We start from the raw sequence: 10,601 nt of genomic DNA, 5'->3' as shown, positions 1-10,601 counted from the left end.
TAAAGAGTAACTAAACTATTTGGGTATGAAGTAGTGTTGTCAATTGATTCTGGTCCAACTCTTGACATTTTAGTCAAAATATTTCAATTTGGTAGCCTAGAAATCTAGCTGCACCCTAGCGGCAGCAAATATATTTGCTCCGTAGGTGGGTCTAGAAACGAGCCATAGGAACTTTTTGAGTCTCAAACACCGTTTGTGTTCACCAATCACAGCGCTCTATCTGTTTAGAGAGTCGTTGGGCGATGACGACATACTTGCGACGGTGAAAAACATGACAAGAAGATGGCTTTGGCAAAGGAATCGTTTGAATCGGCGTTGGCATCAACTTTGAAAGAATTAAACTTGTCATTTTCTTTAAAAGTTGAGCAAGAAACTGCACTGAAGTTGTTCATTTCGAAGAAGGATGAATTTGGTGTTTATCAATTTGGTGTATTTTGTTGAAAAAATGTGAAATGTGAAAAATGTAAAACTACAATTACAGCTTGACAAGCCCTTTATCTGGTCAACGAAACAATCGACAAGCAAGTTTAGTATTAGTAAAGGCTCTAGCTTATTTCTTCTGTTACACGTTTTGGTCAACTTCAGTCAAAGCCCACAGCAGGAGCATGTGTCGAGGCCATCTTGGGTCCGATTGATGCAAACCTGAGTAATTTGACCCCCAACTTTATGTGGGTGACTTCAGTGTGATTTCAGTGAGTCAGTGTGATTTCAGTTGGACAAACATGTTTACATGGATTTTGTTTTTTTATGTAAACGTATACTACTGAGTTTTCTGTCTTGTTTTTCCAGTTCGTTTCCAGATTAAACAACGCCTACAGCGAAAGCCTTGACATGTCCACAACCTCGACCGTGACCCCAGAATGATCTGAGTAGGTTTGATCTAAGTGTTCCTAGTAAAAAAAACAAAAAAACAAAACAGTCATCACACCCACCCAAAAAACACACACACCCACATTATGTGCAACACTCACGATGACTTGCCGCTTCCTGTCGCCCCCATGATGGCGTTCAGCCCCGGCTTCATGATCCCACTGAGAGAGAGAGAAGGGGAATAACATATGGTTTTATTATTATTATTATATACATTGTTCTCGGTGTAGAAAAGAAATATCATGAGCAATAATAGTGCTACAGAGCCAAGCTATGGGCTAATTTAAATATAACGATGAATATTGCTCAAATATTGCCGTGTCTGTAAGAGACTATATTTTTTCTCTGATCTACAATTTCAGTTTCAGTTCTGCGTCTCTGTGGCAACCGTCGGAGACCTCTGTGATCCCCGGTGTCGTGTCGTCATGTTTTCTTAGGAACTGAAAGTCGTGTTTGTGGCTTTTTTTTCCCCCCTGTGAACCGAGAATATATCGACAGTTTGGTTTTGACGAAGCTGTTTTGAAATAGGTTGATTCATGTTTTGGTCGTAGTGCCGGGAGAAGATACTTCCCTCTCTCAGATCATTGCTCAGCTAATTTCATATGTGACACTGAACTCTACAACACTGCAACCATGACACTGCAGTTTTATCTTGCCTCAGAGATGATGGCTCCTTCTATCTTTCTTTCCACCCTTATTCCAATAATTACTTAATATTTATAGATAATTATTAGGGGTGGTAATCTTTTACTTTCTCACGATTCAATTCGATTCTGATTTTTGGGGCTACGATTAGATTCAAAATCGATTTTCGATTCAAAACGATTTGATTCATAATGATTTCTGCTTCAGTCTATCGGTGTGCAAAGGATCCTCATGATCTACTCCAGTCTGCTTTGCAAGACAGAATGACTAAAGAGTCTTTTTTCACATTTATTGAGTTTTAAACATGTATCCATGCTTAGATGGAATTGTTGAAACTGTTGAAGCAATATCACTATTGTTTAAGTAATAAAATTAAAAGTGCCTCTTTAAAATAGTGCAGTTAAACATGCTGCCTTTTAAATTCTAAGGAAATGGAGGCCGAAAGCCAGCAGATTTGTTTCATTTTTTTATTTTCTAAAATCGATTTTGGGACATTTTATATTGATTCTGAATCGTATTAAATGAGAATTGTGATTCTAATGTGAATCGATTTTTTGGCACACCCCTAATAATTATTCCAATTTTGTGTAGAAGAAACTTTGTGATTTCAATATTAAACTTTATTTCATTAGCTGTGCCCAGAAGTGGAAAGCAACCGTCTTCTATCTTTCCTCTAAAATGATGGCTGAACATTAGCCATGTAGCACTTACAAAGCTTATAAATGATTCAATTAAGTTAAAAGGGTTTCAATGGGTCTTTCCAGAGTGAATAATGAGGGAGAGTTCATGTGGTAGAGAGGTGGGGAAACTACTGAGAAACCCTTTTGACTTTTTACCGACTGTGCAAAAACTGTGAGGCGACTTCCCCCTGTCCAACGTCAGATCATTAGTCAGAAAATCTTAGAAAACATGACACAGAAACAGTGATGGTGCATTTTTTTCCACTTCTCTTTCAATCAGCAGATTTCAACTTCTCTCTCACTCACAGCAGGAAGTGAAAACCAACAAAATCTCTAAACCAACGGAGAAAGACAAGAGGTTAAATTTTCCCACCGACTCGCTTGGAGGGAAATGAAAGCGAGGATGAGGGGAAGCTCAAGTTTGTGTTCACAAACCTCCTCATATTTACATGTAGCCTACAAACCAAATGTTTAACTTCCTTCCCACTCGTGATAACAGATGAACAGGGGCTCTCGCAGTCGCCGCTATCACGCGAGGAAGAATGCGTGACCTGTGACAAGCTGCAGGTGAAATTGTTCGGTGCACGATCGTAAATGATGATGGTAAAAGGTGAATGTGCATAAGCTGTGAGTTGATAAACAGTGAACTTGTCCGTTATGCATCGTTCACACGTGTATACCGATCGACTGATGCAGTAAAACGTCTCTGTGAAACAAAGAGCAGGCTGCATGAGGCTGAATCCTCCTTCAACTTTGACTCAGGCTGGTCAATGATTACACACAACACCGAACAATAAAATACCTGTGATACCACCAGCTGTAAACTGTACACATGCAAACACATGCAAGCTCTGCACTTTGACCAATTACATTTTTCATAACAGCCATACAGTACATAATCAAAGACCTTGGGCGTTTTAAAACAGAGTGCAATCAAGGACATGATGGGTTGCGGTCAGGTGTTGTTGGTGTTTCAATTAAACTCAACTTTATTTGTACGGTGCCAAATCATAACACCCAGTATCGAGCTCAAGGCTCTTTAGATAAAACCCTTACAGAGTGAAACTCGACAGTAAATCTGGGGTTGGGTTTGTTTGGCAAATTCTTAAATGTGAAAATAAACTGATTCATTAAAGGGATAGTTCACCCAAAATTCAAATTTAACTCATTATCTACTCACCCTCATGTCGACTAAGAGCTGTGAGAAGTTTCAGAGTCCTCGGTTGTCAATGGATACCAACTTTCTTCATCCAAAAAGACACACCAAAAAACATCCAAATACCTCCATAGTGCTTGTCTGTAATGTCCCTTTTGTATTGAAGCCCCAACATGAGAAATTGTTCCACCGGATTTGCACTGACACAGGAAGAGCAGTGAACTGAGACACTGGGAGTTTCCGCTACAAACAAGCTTAAAATATAGACTTATTTAATTTTTTTCGGAACAATTTCTCATGTTGAGGCTTCAATTCAAGAGGGACATTACAGACGAGCAGTGTGGAGGTATTTGGATGTTTTTTGGTGTGTCTTTTTGGACGAAGAAAGTTGGTATCCATTCACAACCATTATATGGACAAATACTGCTGCACAGAGCCCCCCCGTAACTCAGAGAAGGCACGGAGGACTCTGAAAATTCTCACAGCTCTTAGTCGACATGAGGGTGAGTAGATAATGAGTGAAATTTGAATTTTGGGTGAACTATCCCTTTAATATTTGTGTATGGGAGTGATGCACAAAATTGTTCAGAGACATTTGAAACTGAAATTCTCTTTGAACTCTAAAAAACATTTGAATGAATGAATAAATCTAAACAATCGGCTCTGCTAGTAGGCTAGGCTACCTATACCTAGTAGCTAGCTAGCTAACGCTGACCGTGTTCCCCGTCTTAATCGTAGGATCTTGACATTCATTGATGAAAAGGTCTTTTGTTTTACAGGTATTTGGTCAAAAAGTAGGAATAAATGTCTGTGCCAAATTTCATGCCACTGTGTCCAACGGTTGTTCAGATATTTCAGTCTGGGATCGTCTTGCTGCCCGCTAGCTACTATGATGCTAGCATTGTTAGCGGCAAAAATACGACGTTAAACAGGATTTTTTTTGTGTGTGGTTTGGCGAAAAACACAACATTTTGCACCCTGGATTTTCTCACTGAGTCGTGTTGCAAAAAATATGGAGGCAATTCAGCATCCTGCCACTGCGTCTGTTTGTTGATTCAAGCCCAGAGTCATTGTTTTCTGACCAGCTTCTGTAGCCGATGTATGTGTGTGTGTCATAGAAGGAAAGTGGGAACCTGAGTCTCCTGACAAAACAAACTTCCTTCCTTTGCCTCCAGATTTGAGTGTGTGTGTGTGTGTGTGTGTTTGATCCACGCAGGCCTTGATCGAGTCACGTTGGCCTCCCAGGTGAACTCCTGCCGGCACGTACGCAAGCTAACACAATGACTAGAGACTGAGCAGCCTCAGTTTACCAAACTCATGGACCCTGGAACTGGCTTTAATGTCCAAATGAATCTGATTTCACACCATTATTTAAAATTATGAATTTAAACATTTAAATTCAACTTTTCCACCAAATTGGGTCAATTTTGATCAAAAAAACTCTTATACTATGATGATATGGTGGCGTTTTAATTTTCGTACCAACATTTTCCTCATAGCATACAGGTAAAGTTGTGTTTGTTTGTTTTTTTTAAAATGGCAGGAGCAGTTTTAATAGTTTATAAAAGCAAGTTTTGTTCGGTAGCTCATTTCAATCCATCCATCCATCCCAACTCACTTGAGGTCGACGAGGATGTCTTTGGTCGTGGCCTTCTTCCGACAAAAACAGCTTCCTCCCTGTGTCACTTTGTAGTGAATGTTGTGGAAGCTGACCGTGGCGCCTTGCCGCTGTTGGCCCGAAGCTGCAGGCTGAAAAAGCAACAACAATTAATTCACTCAAAAACCCTGAAATTTGCGAACATTTTTCAAATACGTCTAATATCATTAGCAAAAAAGGAAAAGGGGTTGAAAGGTACCTGGTGTTTCGAGGCTCCATTTGAATACTCCATTGTTTCACAGGTCTCCTCAACCTCTCTCCGTCCACGGAACAGGAAACACTGAAGAAACATTTCACCGTTACGAACGATTCTTATAGAAACCAAAATATTAAATTCAAGCTACCTTCAAAAAAGCAAATTAAACCGTGTTTTTATTTGGTTTACACTAAACTGCTAAGATTGACAAATCTATAATGTCAACAAACCATTAATGTTAGCGAACCCAGCTAGCCAGCCCACTACGTGCAACAGTAAATTTTACTTTATAATTATGAGCAAACTTTAATTTTTGTACAATTGTATGATATGAGATCAGATCAGAGTTTAAGCTGGTCCTATAGTTTGAAGTTTACACTTTCAGTTTCCATAATATACATACAGGCTATTCCTCATAGCCTTTTGTTTATAATTTTTTTTATAACACTGACCAATAGCCTACTACTTGACCTTTAGATAGTTTTTTTCCCCAACAGTTAATTTCTTATTGCTATAAATGATTAATCTGATCCAGGACCATTCTGGTTGAGGTTGTTTACGAACGCCTAGGTCAAAACCTTTACAAAAATGATTACATTTTTGTTTCTGTTTATCTGGCCATAGTTTAAAAAAAAAAACAAAAAAAAAACAATGTTGGCTGTTGTTAAAAAAAAACAAAATGCAAACACTGAATCTTCAGGGTCCAGTTCAACTGTATCTCCCTCCATGTATTCAGGATTTTTGGCATGTTTTTGTTTTTTTGGTAACTGTAGCTTCCGCATTTGACTGGTTGCAAACTATTTTGCTGAAGATCAATCTGGTGTGACGCTGCTGAAAATCAAACAAAAGGTCTTAAACTCCAACAAAGCCTTAAGGGCAAATATTGTGCACATAAGTTAAAGCTTCATGTTGTGCATCTGCAACGTATTGATTAATTATTCATTAATTGACCTCCTATTTCTGCTCTGCTAACAACACTCTCCAGTCAATAACAATCCTCTTGCTGGTCTTGAACTTGAACCTTCAGCTTTATCTTCATAAAAGCACTAATAAAACTCCACTTTCCAAACACTAAAGTTAAAAATAGAAGTTTATGTCGTACTGTACCTCCTGTAGACAGAAAATCCCAGTGAAAACAGCTCCCGACAGAAATCCAAGGGACAGGACACTGACCAGGAGAGTGTGTGGACACTGACTCCACAGATCAATGTGTGTGTGAGAGCAGCTTGTGGAGTGTGTGTGTGTTATAAGCCCAGTTTTATGACTGAAGGCGAGATAAGAGAAGTAGGCAGAAGGGCAGCTGACAGTGTGTGACTCACACTCTCTCTCCACACGAGAGCTGTGAGTATTTAAATCTTTATTTCAGTTCCTCAGTGTGAAGGAAATCCTGCTTTCGAATCCTGATTTTAAATACCACATACCACCAAACATAACTTTTTTTTTAACCAACCTAAATTAACAAAAAATAAATAAATAATAATGTTTTAATTTATTCTAGTAAAGCTACTGTATCTATAAAAAGTATTAGCCACCGCAGTGGGATCCTTAAGGGCATTGTTCACATCTAGTTTGAGAGCTTTAGTTTCCAGTTTATTGTGTTTGCTTAGTAGTTTTTTAAATTTTGCCATAATTTGCGGTTGCCTTTAGCACTTTTTATGATGGAAACAAAGAATTTTAATGAGGGACTATAGGGTTTTATCATTGTCATATATATGGTTTTAGTATTATAGTAAGTTTTGAGGTGAACTGAGGAGGCAGGTGGCCAGGTACGAGAGGGTTGACGACAGACTGGCAATCAGAAACTGATGACTGGCAGGTGTGAGGGAGAGAGATGGCAGAAGCCCCACCCAGCCCGAGAACACAGAAGAGGGAGGGGGAAACAAAATGAACAGAGGGTAAGAGATGGGCCAGATCCTGAGGTTATGCTTTCTGTATTTACTTTGCAGCCTTCAAGTTCAATCAAAAGCAAAATAAATAAAGTTTTTAAAAAAGAAAGCGTCAAATCTAGTTTTAAAACAGACAAAAAAAACATGTCACAAATGTGTTTTCCTGGGCAATAACACAAAATCCCAAAGAGTTAAAGATAACTTAAGTTAGACTATTTAGGACCATGTGATGTAGAGATGTGATTGAACACAGGCAAAAATTTAAACTAGGAATGTAAATTATAAATATCCAGTTCTTTTTTTTTTTCTTTTTTTACATCATCATAGATACAACATCTCAGCCCCCTCTGCCGGTCAAACCACAGAACTGCAGCACTTCCACCTCAAGATAACAACATTGGGTCCTTTCACAGAGTTATGAAACTGCTAAAAAATAAAAAATAAAAAGCAAACTTTGGACCAAAATCTAATATTAAAAATACAATAAGAAGGTTATTTGTGGAACATCCCATTAGATCCTCTTGTATTTTTTAGGCATTTACAGGTCCATGAAAATTAATATATTGACTGTCATTAAAGGTTAAAATTACTATTATTACCACGTTTTTAGTTTATATAGGTCAGAAAGACTAGAAACAACTCTTCTGTTTCTATTTGCTCTCCATTTTATTATTTTTTATTTTTTTATTTGAACATTTTACTTTGTGTTCTTTTATTTTGTTAAAAGCACTTTGCATGTTCAATCTACCTCATGTCGATGTAATACACATTTATTATGCATGGACTTATCTCCATCTACTGGTGACTAGTGAAAACAACAGTGCTGATAGATCATGTCATATATTTTTTTAACGTTCAACACAAAATCTGTTGATTTCTGAACCTCCAAAATGTTGTTTGGCATTTTAATATTTAAAAATATGAAATCAAATTCACTAAAAAACTTGTTTTTAATTCATTGTGCTCTTGTTGTGCATCAGTATTTATGAAGCTCAGTGTTTAAACAGCACATGCACATGCACATGCACTCACGTGGCTCAGGCTGTTTGTTTAACCTTGTTGCTGGTTGGAAGTTGGAACACACCTACTACACTCCTACTACACACACGCACACACACACAGACAAGTACTGACTAAACAATATTTGGTGAAGGTCAACACACACACGCAGTTGGTCACAAGCTTTTGTGGGTCAAGTTCTAGTGTGTGTGTCAAAGTGTCGTGTGTCGTCACGTTAGCGGGTATTTTCAGTCACTGACACATATTTGACTTCACATGTGTGTATGTGTGCGTATGTGTGTCACCTTGTGGTCACGTGAAGAATTTAGTGTTTTGGTTTATGCATTTGCCAATCAACGCCTCCACCAGTGCCTCCTTCCAGAACAGGAAGGCGGGAAATTCCTGCAACGCTATTGGACGCCTGAGGGAGAGATGAGCTGTCAATCGACCAGGACTCACACAACAACACTGAGAGGGAACTGGACCGTAGATATAGAGTAGCCTATATACTGTATATATAGAGTGCCGAAGCGGAAGCAGCCCCATGGGTCCTCAATTCGAAAAAAGTCTCCATACGAATGAACGGGAGTCCAAGTTTTATTTCATGATCCGTTTGAATTGCGCCATGACAAAAAAATATGTCCTCTACCTGTTTAAAAAAATCACGTTTCATGCCGAGAAATCAGCAGCTTATCGTAAAACGGCAACAGAAGAATGTATCTTGTGTGACGACGCTCTGCGGACTACAAATCTTGTCTCCCACTAAAAATACGTCACCAACTGACACAGGAAAGGGCGGCATTTGGTGTGTGACGTCACCTACGCTGGTGATGTTCGATACCACAAATTTCCTTTCTGATCCGATACTGAGTAAAATTCAGGCTGGTATCGGCGATACCGATCCGATACCGATACTTTGTGCAAATGCATCTAATGTGCCTGGTAAATCTAATAAAATAAAATAAAAAGTACTGTATTTCAAGTCATAGCTTCCTAAGGATGCAAGACTTCAGAGTAGCCTAACGTATTTATTTTAAACTCTGAACTATATTGAGGTAGACTGACTTTGTGAGCAGCTTACGCGTTACGCACTCACCCAGGTGGAAGAAAAAGTAGTTCCCACCGACCGCTGGTCATTTAGACAAGATCTGAATAGTTTAGTTACTTTCCACTATGTTCCTGTTAATGATATGCCTAACCACAAATGACTGAAGTATCAAAAGTATCAATATTTTCATTTGAGTATCGATTCTAGAGCATACAGACCTGGTATCGGAAGTATCGATATTTTAGTATCGATCTGCACATCACTAACCTACGCGACCTGTAGTCTTTCTGGTTGTGGACTCTTCGGAATTTTATTTTACAATAGTCTTACGATAAACTGCTGATTTCTCAGCATGAAACGTGATGTTTTAAACAGGTAGAGGACATATTTTTTTGTCATGACGCAATTCAATCGGATCACGAAATAAAACTTGGACTCCCGTTCATTCGTATGGAGACTTTTTCCGAATTGAGGACCCATGGGGCCGTTACTTCCTGCTTCCGCTTCGGCACTCTATAGAAACGTTTCTATATCTATGAACTGGACCGCCAATTTTGTGTTGCTAATGACCATGCTAACATCCAGGCTAAGCTAACGATCGTGCTAAGCTAACGACGAAGAGATCGTATGTCAATAGTCATAGCAACAGGTGCGTAGGATTAAAATAATTCCTTATATCCATACAAACAAAAGAAAACGTTACCTCCTTACCTTTTGTTTCCCCGGATGAAAGTCTGAGGAGTGAGTTTAGTCAAGATCAGGTTTTAGCTATTTTAGCCAGCATGTCTGGACAGGCCTGATAGCTACCCTACCAAATCTTCTCTGAAAAGCTAAAATCAAATGATTATTCATTCTTTTTGCTTGAAAAATGATTGATTATTAAAAAAAATCACTTTTTATTGATTGATTTACAAATTTTCAGTGTATTAAGGCCACTGTCCTTACGCACTTTAAACTCCATTGAGTCTTTTAAAAAGGATCTGAAGACTCTGCTGTTTTGACAAGCTTTTACGTAGGGGTAGTTTTTTTGGGTTTTTGTCTTAATTCTGTTTTATACTGTTATGTTTTTATGCTCCTCTGTATTTTAACTGTGTATTCTTGTTTTACTCCCTGTACCTTGCGATTTCCTGATTCTGTTGTGAAGCACTTTGTGAACCCCTTCTATGAAAAGTGCTATACAAATAAAATTTACTTACTTACACATCGGGGACGTAACAAATAAAAGACATTAAATTGTGAATATTTTGCATCAAAACCATTCACACAGGCGGCAATGTGAATATTCAACAGATGCGACAATTATAAACCAATGTTTCGCTTTCCGTCAGGTGGTTCTTTGCCTCCACGTCATCAATTAAATCTGTTTAAAGCAGCAACTATTTATTATTCACCGTAAAAATACGTCCCTGTGGTGTGAAAGAGCCTCAACTGTGCTGAAATCTAAATTAGACCAAATCCATTATA

General features: G+C 38.4%; 1 protein-coding gene across 1 annotated transcript in view; it reads right to left on the bottom strand.

The window, feature by feature from the left end:
* The window catches only part of LOC146968741 (broad substrate specificity ATP-binding cassette transporter ABCG2-like), a 19,955-nt gene extending 13,443 nt beyond the window's left edge, over positions 1 to 6,512 (bottom strand). The window contains exons 1-4 of the mRNA XM_085806257.1: positions 6,312 to 6,512; positions 5,208 to 5,288; positions 4,970 to 5,100; positions 972 to 1,031 (exon numbers count right to left, since the gene is read on the bottom strand). Coding sequence (XP_085662383.1) covers positions 972 to 1,031; positions 4,970 to 5,100; positions 5,208 to 5,240 — 224 coding nt within the window. The 5' untranslated portion in view covers positions 5,241 to 5,288; positions 6,312 to 6,512. The remainder of the gene's footprint in view (positions 1 to 971; positions 1,032 to 4,969; positions 5,101 to 5,207; positions 5,289 to 6,311) is intronic.
* Between the last annotated feature and the right edge of the window lie 4,089 nt (positions 6,513 to 10,601).

The sequence above is a fragment of the Trachurus japonicus genome, chromosome 18 (genome assembly GCF_045865225.1).
Source record: "Trachurus japonicus isolate A0001 chromosome 18, Traja_1.0".
Classification (NCBI taxonomy): Eukaryota; Metazoa; Chordata; class Actinopteri; order Carangiformes; family Carangidae; genus Trachurus; species Trachurus japonicus.
This window is presented reverse-complemented; position numbering and strand designations above follow the sequence as displayed.